Source organism: Alosa alosa, chromosome 22 (genome assembly GCF_017589495.1).
Source record: "Alosa alosa isolate M-15738 ecotype Scorff River chromosome 22, AALO_Geno_1.1, whole genome shotgun sequence".
Lineage (NCBI taxonomy): Eukaryota > Metazoa > Chordata > Actinopteri > Clupeiformes > Clupeidae > Alosa > Alosa alosa.
This window is the reverse complement of record NC_063210.1, coordinates 7,011,274-7,030,927: the sequence shown is the minus strand read 5'-3', so window position 1 is coordinate 7,030,927 and position 19,654 is coordinate 7,011,274. Positions and strand designations below refer to the sequence as shown.

The 19,654-nt window shown below is 45.8% G+C and overlaps 1 protein-coding gene across 2 annotated transcripts in view; it reads left to right on the top strand.

The window, feature by feature from the left end:
• The first annotated feature begins 386 nt into the window (after positions 1–386).
• Positions 387–19,654, top strand: part of shisa9a (shisa family member 9a) — a 32,955-nt gene continuing 13,687 nt past the window's right edge. For both annotated transcript variants that reach the window (XM_048233450.1, XM_048233449.1), the window contains exons 1-2: positions 387–1,453; positions 2,978–3,084. In XM_048233450.1, the coding sequence (XP_048089407.1) occupies positions 933–1,453; positions 2,978–3,084 (628 nt within the window). In that variant the 5' untranslated portion in view covers positions 387–932. The remainder of the gene's footprint in view (positions 1,454–2,977; positions 3,085–19,654) is intronic.

Here is a 19,654-nt window from a genome sequence, read left to right as displayed (position 1 = left end):
GTCGAAAAGGATAACAATCCTGCCGATTGAACGTTTTTCAGACCTGACAAACGAAAGCATGGACAATAATGTCGATTCTTAAAGTAGAAATCACGCACAGTACCGATAATAATAATGCTGAAAAAAAACTCTGTTGCGCCTCTATGAAAACAAAAACATCAAATTAGCATGATACTAGAAAAGATAGAGAAAAGTATACCATGTTCGTCCAATAGATTGTCGATTTATATAAGTCTTTATTATTGTAGTAAAGCATGCCATCATTTTGAACAAAGAGAGGGTGGTGCCTGAATTGGTCTCCAAATAAAAAAAACGAATGTTACGCGATGCGCGCTCTCTCTCTATCTCAGTCTCTGTCTCTCTCCCTCCCTCTCTCTGTATGTGTGTCTTAGGCACACACACACACACACACACACTTACAAACACACACACACACACACACACACACACACACACACACACCGTCTCTCTCTCTAATCCCTCCCTCATCCTTCTTCTAGCGGACTTTCCCAGTTCTCGCTTCTCCCTCCCAGTAAAATCATTCGCCTAGACTCAGCTGCACAGTTTTCTCATCAACCATTTGGTAGCTTACAGTGTATCTGTGCCCACACACCCGAACAGCAGTCGATGAAAGAATGCGTTGGATGAAGTAGTTGTGGCGCAGCGAACGGACTGGAAGACAGACTTCTCCAAGAATACTTCTTTACGCACACAAAGGATGCGCGCGCCAGGATATGGCACTGCGAGCAGGGAGAAGATAAATAGTCCTCCAACAGAATCCAGTCAAGGGGGACTAGTTGAAAACCAACAGTGAAACGCATGGCTGTGGTCTTCTTTTTGGATTTATGTGTCTTGACCTGTAGCAATATCGGATCTCCATTTTCTTATTTTTTCCTGTTTGCTTTGCTATCGAAGATTTCCGGGGAAGCTACATGATGAGATGGACAGTCTTTCTGTTAGGCTACTTGTTGGTCAAAGTTATGGCACTGCTGTGCTCCGCGGACGGCGCACAAGGACAGGAGATGGAGGGCTTTATAATGATAACGGGGTCTAACGGCTCTAGAGATGAGGAGAACGTCGTTACAGAAGCCCCGCATTCAGAGGATAAATGCCGCGGATACTACGACGTGATGGGTCAGTGGGACCCGCCGTTCGTTTGCGAAACGAACGACTATTTGTACTGCTGTGGCACCTGTGGCTTCCGATTTTGCTGCGGGCTCAAAGAATCCCGTTTGGATCAAAGCACCTGCACAAATTATGACACTCCAAAGTGGATGTCATCTGGTCAAACTCCATATAAGAAGGCAATTCCAAGTCAGGATCGGACCAAGGACAGTACAAACTTTATTGTGTATATCATATGTGGAGTGGTTGCAATCATGGCACTTGTCGGGATATTTACAAAACTTGGACTTGAAAAGGCACATCGACCCCAAAGAGAAAATATGTCTAGGTAGGTCTCAGTCCAAGAAATGTGTCATGCGTAAATGTGCTTTCTGTAAGGGAAGTGTGGACTAAGCATGTGTCCACTTCATGCACAGAGCGAGTGCTCGAAGAGGCGAATGAAATTGACAGTTTATGTGTGTTCCAAAGCCATTGAAAGTCAGATTGATTATCTGACAGCATAATGATAGAATACAGACACTGTCAGGGAATGTGTTGAACCCCAGTGGTAATACGTAGTCTACCTGCGGCACAGGAGGAGAAATGCTAATATTGAAAATCCGAGCGAATTCAGAGCGGTGACATGCTGCAAGGAAGCTCAGAATCTGCCACATCGATTGTGGACATTGCATTCCAGTGGTTTATTAATGAGCGTTGAGTTTATTTTATGTTAAATCCCAAATAGTCCCTAAATGGTGAACAACCGAAACACTTTGGATAGCTTAAAGAGTTAGGCAATAACTTGTATCTATCTATTCTTTTATAATTCCAAACATGCGACGGAAAGGATAAGGGATATTTGGTTTAGGTAAAATATATCAGGAGATAAGAGCTCGCTGAAAGCTATAACTGAACCTGAAACGATGTAACTGTTAATTCGATGTAGGCCTATTCATGTTATGGTCCTTCACACGTACATAACCGTTTGGGGAAGCAGCATTAACCTAGATAAAGATTAGGGGTAAAATAATGAAATCACCCTTCTCATGTAGTCATTTCGTGTTATTTATAATCACAACAAACAAATTAGTTGAAAACTAGCATCACTGCCAGTGGTCGCCATTACAGATACATAAAAACAAACACAGCAAATAATATGCAGTTTTGTTAAATCTTTACATTCAAAATATTTGATTATTTGAAAAATATTCACATGAACTTCAGAGTTCAGACTGTTTACACTTAAGTGAAGCGAGAAACTCTTCCTGAGACTGATTATTGAGAACGGACCTGTCGATGCAAGTCTTGACATTAGTGTCAACATTTTTGTTTTGACCTACAGCGGCGGTTGACTTAGCCTCAGCAATTGCGTAATATCTATGTACACCTCTCCACACATCACACAAATCTCTGCCTCCACTACGCACTTCACTCGCCGTGCGGGGGCGTAGGTCTCTCATCCGGCACAGCAAGCACTTTGGTGTTATTGTAGTAGCTAACACACCGTGACCACTGGTTAAGCAACTAATTCTTTTAAATAAAGATCAGTAATATCCTCACCCTCAAACGGTGAACTGGTGAGTGTTTTGCTGATAGTCTTTTGTATTATTGATACTACCTGACACACACCGGCCAGAGGAGAAAGTAGTACCATGGACAGCGGCCCAGTCGAATACCAGCTTTAAGGTCTTTGGTTTAGAGAACATAGGCAAACCATATTTTTTTCACTTCCAGTTTACACTTCGGTATTTTACTTACATGTCAACATCAAAATCTGAAAGTGTACTAATCAGACAACTTATAGGATTCTAAGTCATTCAGAAGCATTCAACAGAATTCTGAATCACCTGACATGTCTCTTTTTCTCCCACAGAGCCGTAGCAAGCGTCATGCAGAGTGCCTGTTCAGCAGAACATGAAGGGGCCATTGCAATGCACGCCCAGCACTATGACACCATGCAAGCAAGGGCTAGCAACTTACGTAAGTTTACTTTCTCTGTCATTTTGAAGCTTGTGAATCACTGTGTATAACATCCCTTTGACCATTTTCTTCAAGGACCACAAACTGAAAGCCATTTCATGTGGAGGGCAGACATGGGTCAAAGCCCTGTCAAGAGGTAAACATCATGCTCCATTCATATCAATCCTATCTGGAACCTTTTGACCTCAGTCTGAATGGATAAGCTCCTTCATACACATCACAAAAGCTACAGTTTATGAAACCGTACATTTAGTTATTTTTGGGACCGACTGACCAGACAGACAAGCCCAGCCCAGGGAAAGGCAACCAATGAGATTTCCTGTAAAAACACACCTTCCATCACCCATCTAAATGGCCCACAGAGGTTGGCTTGATAGAGTGCGTTGCTTTTGCCTCTCGTGATATAATCTGAAAATAGCATCTCAAAGCAGGACCTCCTCACATGACTCACGCCGTGCTTAAGAAACAGGAAACACCGATCCATGAAAGCTGTCTATTTTTTGGCGTGACTGCAGTGGGCTGCAACTATAGCCATGTTCATAGTGGCTGTTTAAGCCATTGATGTCAGTGCTATCTAGAGCCAAGAGCAGTGAGGGTGTCTCAGCCAAGCTCTGCACCAGCTGAAATCACCAATTAGCTCCCCCTCATTGGTTAAAGAGACACTATATATAGTGGAAGCGGCTTGAGTAATGCATAGTTGAGATGAAACCTGCGTACAGTAATCGCCGGGCCCCTCCGTGGAGCTGCTTTGACACTAGTGCTTGAGAACCTCGGGGAGAGGATTGGGAGTTGTGGCTCTGTTCAAATTCCGCCCCTCGTTCACAGAGCCCTGAGTAAATAAACCAAGTCCTATGTGAGAACAATCGCCTGTGTGTGTTTGTGAAGGGACTTACACAAAATGAAAATCACAGGCCCATTTTGCTTTGAGGGATCCATTTTGGGCATTGCTGAGAAACCACGAGTGGAGGAGTCCCGTCCCCCCCCTTCTCCTTTCATGGCTGTATCAAATAGAAAGATTATGTCTTTCCACCGACGTGGTCATTGTGGACTTGGCAAATCACTCAGTGTTGGAAGAAGTGCCTGTTTCTTTGCAAAAAAAAAGACAGCCTTTGATTATTTAATCTCTCACACGAGGACAAAGGACGGCACTGTGTGTCTCGTTCCAAAAGCCAAGTGAAATGACAATGGCAGTTACATTTTTCTATTTGCTTGTTCCCTCACCATCCCACAGTAGGGCTTACAGTGCAGAGGACTATTCAGCACTGTTTTGAGTGTGAATCTATCCAACGAAGCGTTTGCTACCACAGCGGTGCATCATGTAGCACATAAAACAAGCAAATATCCCCGTGGACTCAACCTTTTCTCCCCCAGCCAACACCAGCGCGGCGCTGGCAATTTCTCTGGCGGTTGAAATGAATAGGCGGCGATATATATTTCCTCCAGTCGCCCCCACATCAGAATTATGATTATTAGCGTCATGGTGTCTGCTCTCTTTCAGGTCTTATTCTTCTGGTGGCTCGGGTGTAATCATCCCGAATGTTATTAACCTCCCTAACCTGATCCCCCCTAAAGATCGGCTCCAGCAGTGTCTTGGTGCCAGGCATCGGGGATAATGATTTCCCTGGACTGTGCGGCAGGCGGCAGGTAGAATGTTCAGACAGGGGCCGTTTGCTTCTGCTCTGAAGGCTCGTCTTAATGCCCTGCCAAGCTGATTTGCATGCTGAAGCGCAACATTTTCATTTGTGTGGTTACCTCTGTGGAGCTGTCTTAAGATCAATGAACAGAAAAGTCAGTTATTGATCGAGCTGTTCTTTCAACAATGTATCGCAGTGAAGGAACAATGAATAATGTAAAGGGTGATGAAATATAGAAAATATAGAAGGAATTGGGCTGGAAGTGTTCTTTCTAATTTGGGCAGTATTTAGTGGATTCATAATGGACTATGGGCATGAACAGAAAAGAGATGGCTGAAAATAGTCCTTTTTTGACTTGAACGTATTCCATTGGACCTGTAATGAGACACAGAAGAGCCTGCCAGGCTTGTTCAGGCACAATAATGTCCTTTAGAGGTAGCAAATCAAATGATGTCCCTCTGGTGTAGGCTTGCATAATGCAGTGTATACCACGGCAGGAAAACAGACACCTTCAAATGAAATCAGAGCACCTATCAGCTTCAAAACACAAGTCGGTGTTTATTTAATCCACTCTCTCACCTTCACCTGAAAATGAGATGGGTGTCGAAAGGCTGGGTTTCACTGGCTCTGTGTGTGTGTGTGTGTGTGTGTGTGAAAGAGAGTACTCACGGCGTCTCCGTGTTCGAGCTGCCCTCTTTAGCGACGCGCATTTAAAAAACAGCGTTAGCGCCGACCAATGTTGCCTGGGGGGCCCCGTACCTGTGGGGCCCCTCCTGAGAGGGGAGGCGATCAGATGCCACCTTTCATGTCACCCCGGCGATAGGCACGCCGTTCTGAATTCTTAAAGAGCTCGAAAAATCCCTCTTGTGAAAAAAAAAAGCCCGGCGCTTCAAAGCAAGAGAGGAGGATGAGTGGTGAGAGACATCATGCCAAGACGGGCCAAGTGTTTGATGACACACATAAAATGCCAGCATACTCAAACAGCCCTTGAGTGACTGACATAGAGATGGTGCTTTTAAAAAAAAAAACAGCACAAAATATATTTAAAAAAGCATGCAGGGCAAAGAGGCACCACCGTAAATAGAAGATAAGTGGCAGAATCGGAGCTACATGGTGGATGCCGAGTCGACACCGCTCCCCCTGTTGTGCTCCATAGCTTTGGGGAGAGTGTTCTCAAAACAACCAGCTGAACACAAGGAAAAGTAATACTGCTCCAGTGGTCATGGGACTTCCAGGTTGTGATCAACTGGAGCAGGGGCACAGAGACCGTGGGGTAGGGGTGGGAGTAGGGAAGGGTAGGGTAGGGTAGGGTAGGAGGGGGGTGGGGGGGCTGTGGAGTCACAGTTCACTGGAGCAAGAGACTCCATTACGGTGTCACACTGAGCCAAAAGTGAAGTGGAATGGAGAATGCATAGTAGCGCGGAGGCGTCCAATGAAATCCCTCCGAGGCTCAGAGAGCAGGGTGGTGGGGGTTGGCCAGAGTGAGGGGTGGCAGTGGGGGTGGATGTGTGTGTGTGTGTGTGTGTGTGTGTGTGTGTGTGTGTGTGTGTGTGTGTGTGTGTGTGTGTGTTGGGTGTGTTGGGTGTGGTGGCGGAGTGTTGCGGAGCGTTCGAGGATAACCTGTGTGCTCGGCATAATATGATTGTTTTCGGTGAGATTCAGCCCACCGCTCGGCTGCTCGGTTGTTACTGTGAGCCTGCAGGGGCTTCGGCTCCCAGGGCTTCCACAGCCATGGCACAAGGCAGAGAGAGGAGGGCGAGGGGGCCTGAGGAGCAGCCTCCTCGATATGTCAGCTTGTCACTCTCGTCTAATAACACACCCCACAAATAATACCATGGAGCACCAGCTTGGTGTAATTCTGGAGGAATTGTTCATGAATCACAAAACCGCCTCAGCTGCTCATCATTCAGGGTCTATAGCCAGATTAGCCACAATAGCGAGAGAGAGAGAGAGAGAGATGGAAGAGAGAGAGGGAGAGGGGGGGAGAACGATGGAAGAGAGAGAGGGGGGGATGGAAGAGAGAGGGGGGAGAACGATGGAAGAGAGAGGGGGGGAGAGAAAGAGAGAGAGATGGAAGAGAGAGAGGGAGAGAGAGAGGGGGGGAGAAAGATGGAAGAGAGAGAGAGAGAGAGAGAGAGAGCTCAACAACAACAGCAGCCTTGCATGTCTAAATATACCACGAAGATAGAGCCTCATAGATTTGGTGTTGAATATGATTGTATGTAAAACAGCGCAGGATTGAGCATAAGGCCTGAAAGGGACTGAGCAGGGCTCGGTGTGTACCATCAGAAAGAGAGAACATTGTACTAAGGGGATTATCCTTCCTTAGAGGCTGTTAGCTTTCCTGTCATGTCTTAAGTTTTTCGGGGCAGTAATAGCTATATGTGACAGGCCATTTTTTTTTTTTGGTGGCAGGGGGCTTGTTGCTGGCAGAAATGGTAGGCTAGCTCAGGCAGCAGCATTGTAAGACATGCTTTCGGTCTTGTTCTTTTGGCCACTGGATAAATAGCCTGCTTCTGAAAGGGAATTCATATATTCATATGATATATAATAATTTGATATATGGATTGTGTTGTCAGCATCAGAAAAAGGTGTCAAAGCCATCAGATGCAACAGGTAGGCATAACCTGTCCTTATAAGAGATTATTTGGTATCAAAGTAGCACAAACTAGTTTGTTATCATATTCAGCAATGGTAAACTTTCTTGTGCTCAATTATCTGTCACCTGTCAATGAAAATAACACTCAACTGCTGTTGCAACCAATGCAGCTTCAGAGTTTGACATTACCAATTAAAGGACCCTATTTATGCATTTATAAATACACGAGTGTTATTTCCCACACCGAACGCGTTGGTCTCTCTCGCGTTTGTCCACGAGGGAAGGCACATGGGCGATAACGCTCCATCTCTGTCTCTCTGCCTGTTTAATTACCTAGATCCACTGTGAGCTCCTGGAGCGTTATGAGCCGGCCTATCTGTATTCAAAACTTAGCCTCACTAAAGTAATTACCTTCCTTGAGGTTATAATCTTTCTTAACATATCTGGTGATTTGAAGCATGGAAGGTCTTAATAACTAATTGCCTGTATCCCAGAGAAGCACTGACGGAGGGGAGGGGAGGGGGGGTATGGGGAGACAGAAAAACCTTGGCATGAGTATCTCCCTTGTGTCTGCTAAACCCGATTCAGCGACATGTGAGGCGTGCAGAAAATAGATCGGAGTATCAGGCCTCATTGTGTGGAATGATAGCATCAAATGTGTCTCATTACTTTGAATTAAGTGCACATTCATGACTATAGAATCTAGTCACGCCGGAGGGATATGGGGAGCAGGAAGAGAAGAGAGATTGCCGCCACAAAATGGCGTAACCAGGGCGCAATGTGTGCGCGTGCGTGTGTTTTTCCAGGCCACCCAGATTGGGGTGACAGTAATACCTAGATAAAGTTTGCCATTGTCTTCTGTTTATCTGAACTTCTCTGTTTCCACTTTGTCCCTATCATCACCCCATGCACACACACACACACACACACACACACCTCCCACTCCAGCCCCCACCCCCCCGTTCTTTTGACGTGACAAATGAACATTGGCGGGCCTACTGTCCCCCTCCACCTCAGCGGCGTGACCTTGACTATCATTACACGGCGTGTGTGTGTCACATCCTGTTTCAAACGCGCCCGTCTCGCCACTCGGCACGTCTGTCTCTCCGTCAGCGGCGTCTACTCCAGGCCACTATCATTGCCAGGGCTAATTGCCTTAATGTGGTTCCCCACAGAAGCCCAAGAAATCCATTAGCGCTTGTTTAGAACACCAGTGTGGCCTCGCAGCTTCCCTGGAATTGACAGGGCTTTATGGCAGTGCCATCTCTGTTCGGAAATGTCACAAAACATCTTTTCCTTGCATTCTCAAGTACCTGCAAAGCTACAGTAACGACTTGATCAGGGCGGCTGCCTTGTTGGAGTCTCTCTTCCCCCCCCCGATTATGTGGTATTCCACAACTAAGACAGTGTGTCACCTCCATTATGTCTGATAGTCTTTTGTAATAAGACCAGGAGGACCTGTTGTAGAGAAATGTCTCCTCATTTCTTATCCAAGACTCTCCTTTCCCCTCCTGTCTTCCACTAGAATATTAATCACTTAATTTACAGGCAAGGAATCAAATCTCGTTTCTGACAGGTTATTATGCCGGTGAACACCGTTGCCGACAGAGTGTGTGTGTGTGTGTGCGTGCGTGTGCGTGTGCGTGTGCGCGTGTGCGTGTGTGCGTGTGTGTGTGTGTGTCTGTCTGTCTGAGCAGTGTAATTTTTCACATAAATCAGGTCCTCTTAAAGAAGCAGTGTTTTACAAATGGCCAGCTGTGACTGTTCCTGTTGACTTAGGTTAGTTTTCCCTATATACAAGCCATTTCCTCTCTGCCCTGAGCTGGATTCTGATCAGAAATGCCTTTGCATGCACAACTTCAAATTCCACGAAGGTCTGCCCAGGTCTGCTGAATGATTCCTACAGGATGTCACTGATCTCTTTGAAGATGAAGGTTCTCTGTTTAAGTTGTTGTATTTCCTTGGTAACAGCAATAGCTGTACATCTGACATCAGACCTCTGAAATGGGTCTGCAAGCACCTTTAGAATTTCAATTGAAATGAATTTCTATCAGATTTGCCATGTACTTCCAAACTCTGACTGGTGATATACTGATATATACATTTCCTTGTTGATGATCATAAGCAGTGTCTGTCTTGACCAGAGTAGACTGATTGATCAGAGTAACAGGCACTGGACTAGCTGATTGATTCCTATGTTATTATACACAGATCTTCTTGAAGTTGCATTCACACCAGAAATGTGAGGAGTGTCTGCATTTCTGAATCTGGCTCTGCAAGCACCACAATTTCCATACAGACCTGCTTTTTACTTCAGTCTGTGCTCTGATTTTTTTTTTTATTTAGCAACGTTATTTCAACATTTTGTTATGTTTTTGTGTTGGTACCTGCCACTTACTTCAGTACTCTGACTTTATGATGGATGCCTAAATTGTACACTAAGTCTGTCTCAAGCTGTAGGTTTTTGTGTTTTTATTTTGTATTGCCTTGCTGATGAACAGGAGCAGTGCCCAGAGATGGCTACATAAGTACACCTATTAAATTTCTTCACAGATCTGCCATTTACTTCGAATTCTCAGACTAAATCTTTGATTTCTGAGTCACCCATTGATTTACTTCAAGCTGGTTCTTTATTTTATTGTTCCATTTCTTAGTTTAGGCAGTGTATGGGCTGCCTCTGTTCTTGTGAGAACCTCTTCAGAGAGGCCTCTACAAAATGACATTTCACTTCTCACATTGATTCACTCTCAGGATCTCAGGCTAGCTGTTGCTGCGGTTCTGCGAGGCTGGCGCTTCGTTGTTTTACTGTTCCTGTCTGTTTCTGACAGACATCAGAACTCAGTTTAAATGATCTCAACATTGTTTTCCGCTTTCGTAAACTAAAATTGGAATACTTTGTTGCAGAGTAAACTCAGTAGAGTTACACTAACCCCTCCAGCAACTCCGTGTCCTTTTGCATATAAGCTTATTCTCCCCGGAAATTGCTTCCCTGTTTGTACAAGTAAGTTTAAGAACTTGAAAGAAAATTCTGCCATACTGTGTGATTCAGGTTTGTTGACAGAAATGCTTGACTTGAACAACACTGTTAACTCCACGGGAGGACTTGACCTCCATGCAATCAAATAAAAGTCAAATTCCAGCAATGGGGGAGACAAGTGAAAGAGGGATTAGGGGTCCATTAAGCTTTGTATGAAAATCCTGATTCTTAGAAATCCCTCTTAATCCCTCACATCTTCAAGAGTTTTATTTTCAATATTTTTCCTTTTTAAGAAAGAAAGAAAATCCCCTGTTATACTCGTACTCCTCGATGATAGCATTATAAGTTAATTTATTGAGCCTTGCTCCCTCTCCCTTTGTAGTTTGCTCGCTCCCATGCATTTGCTCTCTCTCCCTCCCTTTCTCCTCCCTCCCTCTCTTCCTTTCCTTCTCTCCTTCTCCTCTCTCACTCTCTCTTTCTGTCACACAGAAACACACACATCCACACACACTCTCGTCTACACATGGAGCTACTGTATAGATCTGTGCGCTCCAAGCTTGTGTTGTGCAACCCCCACTTTCCCCAGGCAGGAGTCCCATCCTGACTATTGGGCCATGGCTCATGCCCCTTCAAGCAGGCAGACAGGCTCTTTGGTTGGCTCACTGGTTGTCATGGTGTGCTGATAAAGACCACCCCCCCACCCCCCACGGGGCTAGCATGGCCACCCTGCTCCCAGGTTGGGGGGGACATCGAGGAGGAACTGGCTCTGCCTTTCGCGCCCAGAGGGACAGCTTGGCGCAGCTCTGCCTCCTGGGCGGCGGCCATCTTGGATAAAGGGACATTGTGGCCATGTGAAGTGCGTCACAGGCTAGTGGGCACCGAGCGGCCTGCCGCCTCGCTTGCCAGCTCCAGGGCTATTTTCGACACACACAACCCCGCAATCGCCCGAGAGATCTCGCCGAAACGAGAGAGACATCGCGAAAGCAGGTCGAGATTAAACAGTCACATTCGGCTGCTGTGCAGGTTTGAAAAAAAAAAAACGATCACAACAATCAGCACAACAAAAGCACTTGTATTTATGTATTTACCTATGAGTCATGACCCCAGCCATGTCTTTGACTGAACAAAAACACTGCCAAAAGTCTAGACAGTGAGAAACTAATTTGTGTTGCCCACCCACTCAACCTTTTGATGCAACAGGCTCCAATGGGTTGGCAGCTCTATCTGTGTGATCTGTTCTGCTGGCCTGTGTGAAATTCTCAGTGATGGGAGGGGTGTGTGTGGGTGTGTGTGTGTGTGTGTGTGTGTGGGTGTGTGTGTGTGTGGGTGTGTGTGTGGGGTGTGTGTGTGGAGGGGGTATGACAGTTGTTGTTTTTCCCTGTTGTCCAGAGACTGGTACAGTGTTGGTTGATGCATATGCAGTATGCAAATGTTCAGTCTGAAAATCCTCCTGGACAGTGAGCATTGGTCCTGCTGCCTTGCCTCATGAATTTTGTTTAAATTACATAAGGATGGCTGTCACTTTGCAAGACATTAAAAGCTATCTGATAGACGTGAAAATTGACATAAAAAACATGGCTGAATTTTATACTGTATAATAAAGTTATTGCATCAAGGAAAAAAACATATAAGTGCACCCATCAGAATCGTACATACAGTCTGTAGATTCCAGATTCAGAATCACTGTGGAAAATACGGCCGTGATAAGGAAGGTAGAAAACAGAGCTCTTGTCCCTTAGGACCGTTCAGAGGCAAAACATGCACAAGTCTTCAAAATTTCCCCTGGAGAAAATGATAAAATACTTAACATGAAAAATGTGCGGTGCATGGAGTCCTTTTTAGTGGGGCTGGTGGATTTCCTGAACAGGAAGCATCTTGATTTATTGGAGCGGCTTTTGTCTGTCTGGAGGCCCTCTGGTGAGAGCAAGGCACAAGCTGAAGCCCTCAGGAAGTGTCCTTTCTGTCAGAGATCGGGAGGAGGTGTGTGTGTGTGTGTGTGTGTGTGTGTGTGTGTGTGTGGAGGTTTGTGTGTGTGTGTGTGTGTGTAGAGGTTTGTGTGTAAGGAGGTGTGTGTGTGTGTGTGTGTGTGTGTGTGTGTGTGTGGAGGTTTGTGTGTAAGGAGGTGTGTGTGTGTGTGTGTGTGTACGTGGTGTAGGGGGTGCCTATTCCTGAGCTGGGGAGGGGGGTTGGTGGGGGTGTCTAGTGAGTGCCTGTCCAAAAAACGTATTGATCCCTCAGCTTGTCAGGCTGCCAGGGGGAAGGATCTCAGAAAGTTTTCTTCAGCTCCCTCCTCCCTGCCACCCGCCACCCCCCTCACACTCTCACTCTCTCTCTCACTCTCTCTCTCTCTCTCTCTCTCCGAAAAAATATATTTCTGTTGCCTATGAAAATCGAAGAGACACCCTACGGTGATAACTCTGTGCTTGTTTAATGTCAAATACAAATGTGCTAATTTCTGCGGAGTGCTTTGTATGCCTGCCACTCATTATGAATCAACAGCGACAATACGCCAGGGAGAGGCCGCATCGACCACACATCCACATGAAATTTTTGGGTGTGGGCGAAATTGCCGGCCAAATGAAAGCGATGGGGGACGGGGGTGAGCGAGAGCGGTCGGTTTTAAAAACAAGAGATCTCTTTGATATGGGCGCCAAACCAGCAGGGGGAATATGTCTTGTGTGTGCTGCTATTTGAGTCATGCATTTGATTTCACAACCCCCCTTCCACCCAGCTTGCTTATTGACTTTGTTTATGTATGTATTGATTTTAATCAGTGCTATTGCCTGCATCCTCCTTATTGTCCCTCAACCCCCCCCCCCCAATCCGTTTCCCCTGCTGTCTGGTTATGGGCATAGTCATCACCGTGGACACAAATAGCCCAATTCTCAGATCAACACTCCTCTCGCTGGAAGCGGCTGCATAATTCATGGCGTGTAGCCCTCTGCAATGAAGGAAATGACAGATTAATGTATTTCCAGACACACACTTTAGCGCCTCGGACCGTTTATCATTTGGCACAACAGCGATTGCAAATGATTCCCGTCTCCTGGCTTCTTGCCTCCTTGCTACATGTGGACAACAAAATTTCCCGTAATTATTAGTGAAGGATGAACATAATCATGTTGAAGGAAAGGGTCCGCAGGAATATTAATTCTCCCCCAAGTGAATTTCCTGATGGACACTTCACCTCTCATCGATCCATCTGATTCCACAATTACATTTCTCAGCGGATAGTGATTGATTGAAAGTTTTTTTTTCTCCAATGCAGTCAATAATGGCTTCTTCTAGGTTCATATGAACATACAGAATCCCCCTTGACATGTAACTGTAACTGAACAGATCCATCCCAACACTGTAGGGGCTTGAAAAAAAAAGACGTCCAAGCCCGAGGGCACAGAACAACTCAAACATTTACATGACATTAATATTAACGACGGCGTCAGGTAGCCAAACAAACCCGAAGCCGCAAAGAGCGATACACATACGCAAACACCGAGAACCCCTCCTGCATGATAAGGGAATGAGTGTCTCGCATGAGGACTTGACAAGTTTGTGTGTTTGTTTTGTGTGAGCTTTCCTGTTCACACTTGAAACTAATTTTGAGCAGCAGGGAGAGGGCATGGGGTCGCAAATGATAATGAGTTGTGGTGGGAGACTTGCCACGTAAATTGGGTTTTGCCGCGATGGGAAATTTTCTCTGGAGGCAGTGATTGGCATTAATTGCATAACAGGTGTTAACAGGGATGGATTTCATAATTAACCATTCTAAATGCTTCAGTAAATGTGTGTGTGTGTGTGTGTGTGTGTGTGTGGTGTGTGCACGCTCAGAAGGTTATGTGTGTGGTGAGGTTACTCTTCCATGAGTAACTATGAGTTGGAGCATTTTGGACTTGATTCATTGGTCTTGATTTCCATATGCTAATGTGGACGCTTGAAAGAAATCTGTCATGTATCAGCATCACAAACAGACCTGTATCTTTAAACACACAATGGCACTCACAAACAGACCTGTATCTTTAAACACACAATGGCATTCACAATTGATGTTCTCACACACCAACCCAGAAGGCAGGCATATTTTTGTGATTACATCTGGAAAATGGTCTTCCCACCTCCAAAACAGCATGGCCACTGAAAGCTGTGATTGCACTGATATTAGAGCATAATTTCCTTGCATCCTGCACTCTCTTAGTCTTTCTCTCCTTCCATTTCATATATCTCTCTCTTTCTCTCTCTCCCTCTTCATCTATCTCTCTCTCTCCCTCTCTCTCTCTCTCTCTTTCTCTCTCTGTCTCTCTCTCCTGCATTGACGGCATCTCAGCATGCCTTCTGTTGGTTCATCCCACCGCCGTTGGGCTTGATGAGCGAGGAGAGAGAGAGAAAGAGAGAGAGAGAGAGAGAAGAGAGAAGAGAGAGAGCTGCCCAGCTCTAAGGCTCCCCCCCCTATAGGCACTTTTGCTTAAGGGGATAAGAAGTTCCATATGGGATTTCCTCCTTTTCTTCCCTCACTCTCTCTCTCTCTCTGTCCTTTTCCTCTCTCCCTCCTTCTCTCCCTCTCCCTCCTTCTCTCCCTCTCTCCCTTCCTTCTCTCCCTCCCCATGCAGCTCCTCTCCTCCTGTTGAGACTCAGGCCTTACTTGGCATCAGCATTTTCAGCTAAGCAGAAGGGCGTCCTTCGCTTCGGAGTGCCGTTACTCAGAGTTACGGTTGCTAAGACACTGCATAAACTCTCAGACCTCACAGCCGCCTAAAAAAAAGAGATCGCAGCCTTGTACTGTAGTCCACAAATGTCATCCATATCATTATAGTGGTCTGTAGGAGTTTCACGTGTGCCATAAACATGTTTTGAGTAAACACGGAGAGAGGGCCGGGAAATCCACCTACCAGTCTGATGTAATTAGACGTTGTAATCACCAGTTCCTTTTTATTTTTGAAACAACTCACGGAATATCAATAGATCCGGCAATTATTTTTGCCACCCATTTTAGCCGGTATGCAGAGCTCTCTCTTTTCATTCAATTGTGAAATGGAAATCTATTTCCCAAAGCCTACGCTTTGACGTCGAGGATTCAATATGCTGACTGTGGTGGCTATGGTTTCTACAAAAAAGCACTTTGCGGTGTTTCACAACATTTTCCTATTGAATGGCACCCTCCCTCTGAGCAATTTGCAGAACTCCTTTCTGTCTTCTATTTTTTTGTCATTTATATATTTGATGAGCTGCAGCAACACAACATATCTTAAGTGCTGGTGGATTGCAGGTTTTAAAGTTCATATATAAAAAGAGGTGGCCACCACCATATCTTAAGAAGCTTTTTGAGTCTTAATGATCAGAGGATTGTCTTTTGCTCTTATTGACCTACTGTAGGAGCCACAAAACTCATCCATAGGGGTGCATTTGTGTCAAAACAAATGAATGTCCTTCAGGATTAAATTCGCAGGGATTTCATGGAAATATTTGAGGTCTATTGCAACAGTATTCTCTCTCTTTATCTCTCTCTCTCCTCTCTTCTGCACTCCTCCCTGGTGCTTGAGCACAGGTACTGTGTGTAGCAAGTCCTGTCGTAGTGTTGACTGTGGGGGCGTTTGTCAGAGATGTTACCGAAGTGAAGAAGTCAGCTTCTCAGTGGTTTACTGCCATGCTTGTGTCACTCTTACAGTACAAATTGTGTGTTAAAAAATCTCTTCTTCAGAAAGTTGATAATAAACCACATCCATGACAGTTACTGTTTTCTGCAGCTTTGCTATGTCCAGTGTGGGCACATGAGTGAGGTCACATACTCTACAGTGCTACTGCATTGAGGCTGAAACAAACAAGCCTTGAGAGAATACACAGGTGAAGAAAAAACAAAGGAATAGAGAGAGGACAGAATGACCTTTGACAGTGTGTGTGTGTGTGTGTGTGTGTGTGTGTGTGTGTGTGTGTGTGTCTTTTCAATGGTACTGATGATAGTGGTGATAAAAGTGGTTGTGCTTTGAGGCTGTTTGAGGCTGTTTGTGTGAGAGAATGTGTGTGTGTGTGTGTGTGTGTGTGTGTGTGTGTGTGTGTGTGTGTGTGTGTGTGTGTGTGTGTGTGTCTGTTGGGGCTGGGAAGGGTTATAGTGACTGTATATAACAATCCTTTCTTTCCCAACATAAAGAGCCAGAGTAAGAAGCTGAGACAGTGAGACAGAGAGCTAAGTGAGTCGGAGGAGAGGGGTGGGCAATGCCCCCCATGCCCCCCTCCCTCTCCAGCCTATTTCAAGTGGAAATCACCGGTGCGCCCGCGTGCCCTTCTCATAGCCCCCCGTCCTCTGGGGTGTGCCGCTGCCCAAATACATTCATGCATTTTTAATGTGCCACAGAGAGGTATCTCATGGCTTTGTGTTGGCCCGCGCGGCCGTCTGTGTGCTTTGGGCTAACCTTGCTTTATCTAACCCCATGATCCGCACCGGCAGCTGCCCAAACTGGACAAATAGGAGCAAGGGATGACAAGAAATTGCTTGGTGAGAAACAAGAAGGGGGGAAAGGGAGGGGGGAAAAAAGACAAAATTGGAGCAATTTTGTGGCACAGGGGAAATTATCGCAAAACCAAGAATGGGTAACAGATAGCAGACAGATAGATGGGACTGTGTTTGATTGACAGGCAAATGGAATGAGCAGATGCATGTTCTTTTTTTGTTAGTGTGTTTGTATGTATGAACGTTGATAAGCCTTCCTCATATAATCTCTATGCGACTTACTTATTTATTAATGTGTTTATTGAAATTGAGAGGAGGCTGCAATCTTGTTTTTGTCTGCCTGTTGTTTTGTTGCCGTTGCTCAAGCCTTGCCTGCCGTTTTGGCACGACGCAGGAACGCGGGGATGAAGAAGACTCCTCGCCAGGCCCCCGTCCGTCATTGTTCTGTCACGGTACGCGTGATGGATGTCGCCGATAAGCACGACGACGGCTTTGTAAAGCGCTCGTGGAGAAAAAGAGAGCTTCACCCTCCATCTCCTCCCCACTCCCAAATCAGCCCCCCCCCCTCTCCCCCTTCTCCTTTCGCCAAAAAAAGGGTGCTTGGTGCGCGCTGGAGTGACTTACTGCAATGGTGCGGATCGTGTTAAGTTGTTGACACATAATTCTTTTGTTTGTGACAGGGCCAACAGTGACTTCACTCAACTGTGCAGCCTCCTTCATTCCGAGTGATTCGGAGTCCTGGCGCTGTGGCTCCTCTGCTGTCAGACATAGCAATAATCTGCCCCAATGAGCCCATTCCAGGGTAATTGTACTCTGGTAATCCACCGAAATTTCTCTATTCCATTCCTGAACAATTACAGGGGAAAATAAACAATCTGATTTTGACTGTTTTCCTCTCTCTTTGGTTGGAAATGATTAAAGTCTTAAATCCAAGGCAATTAAATTTGTGTAATGTTTTGCTCAAATGACATGCTGATGAAATAGCAAGTCATGTTTTGTTGTAAATCCGATTGAAACACCACATTTTTTTGGAAGCACTAGATACTGAAATTTCAGGGTGACTTCCCCAACAAGGAATATTTCATGTACATTTTGAATGAGGCTTTCTGCTCGTTTGTAGCTCCTTACTGCTCCTCGGTCCTGAACTTGAGTTTGTGCTTCACAGGAGAAGCAGCCTTGGATGTCTAAAGAGGGTCTTATATAAGAACTCGCATTACTCACCTAATAAAACATTGTGTTCTAGGTCGGTTCCGCGAGCAACTTGGGGGAAACAGAAGAGGGGTGAATCCCTTCTTCCTGCGGCCTGTGTCGTTTAGCGATTGCTCCCTGAGTCATCTTCGTGGCTCGAGCTTGATGGGCGGGTCGACGCCCTGAGACAAAACCACAGGCAGCCACTTTGCTTGTACCTACTGACACAGGAGTGGGAGTTGCGCGGGTGCAGCTGGACTCTCGGTCCGTCCGGCGTGATGGATGGCCCGCTTTGTGGTCCATTCCAGTGTTTACTGAGGCACGTATATTCATTCGTCCCACTGAATGATGAGGTTGTCAGCAGAGTGATGCGAAGCCCGCTGAGTGGATATGAGCAGCGGCTCGTCTCCAACTGGGTTCCCCACAACCCCCTTCCACACACACACACCCATCGCCCCTCTGACACCCATACACACACCTGTTGCATGACATACACCTTCAGACAACCTAAGGAAGGCAGGCTCAGGGAACGAAGACCGCTGACACAAATCCTGGGGCCAGCTGGTGCTATCATGACTCGACCATTACTCTTAGCAGAGCTGGAGAACACTCACTTTCATCCAGCGAAACAAGGGCACTCACTGCTAAATGGACCTGGGAAATGGACAGACGAAAGTCATTAATTCAATTCAGTAGTGATGAAAACACCCTTAAAACAATGCTGGACGAGGCTACTTCATTGTTGGCTTTGGGATCAATGCTCTAGACTGGATTTTCTGAAAGGTCTATATAACCAACAGCCAGTAGCTGCCCAATATCAGGCAATTATCAAATGAAGCACTTTACACAAGGCAATAGAAAATGGACTTTGATTCACTTACAGATAGTGGCTTGCCTTGATCTCATTGGCTTTCTTTTCTTCTGAAGACTGATGGGCAGGTTTTTATCAATCCCCCTTCAGCTCTTCACTCGGGCTGCAGCCATTTGACGGCCAAACAGGCTGATGTTTGGCCGTGGGATTTGAGATAAAGATTAATGTCCCCACTCATTCACCCGGGAATTAAGCAGCTGTTCAGCCGAGACTGGTGTGCGGGTGTCTCCCTCTCTCTCCTCGCACATCCCCTGCCAACCGCAGATGAACCTCTTTGTGCAATTTACACGAAGACACATCAGGCAAACAAAAAAGAGGTTCCACTATTGTTAGACGACCTGTAGAACTCCGGTTGTACCCCCCACTGGTGCATATTATGGGATACGTCTGAGACTCAGAAAACATATTTGTCTGTATGGAGGCTCCGGTGCCACGGAACAATTAGACTTAAATGAGATGCTACGAAATCTTCATGTCTCAAGCCTTTTAATATATCGTCCCCCTTTTTTTTTGCGCTTGCAAGTGTGTGGAGGCATTCGGTTTAACCCTTAAAGGAGTACCGTCACACCGGTGTGACGGGAATGTTGAGAAATGAACATTCTAAAGAATATCTGGGTTCATTGAATTCAACATAGAATTTTAGAACCTTCAATTGTTGCGGAACTTAGAATGTTCAAAAACCTACACCTTTAAGGGTTAAATGGGAATATTGTTGTGGGACCCCCTCTCTGGGTCTCACTCTCACTGGAATATTGTAGTGGGACCCCCTCCCCTCTCTGAGTCTCACTCTCACTGGAATATTGTTGTGGGACCCCCCTCTCTGAGTCTCACTCTCACTGGAATATTGTTGTGGGACCCCCCT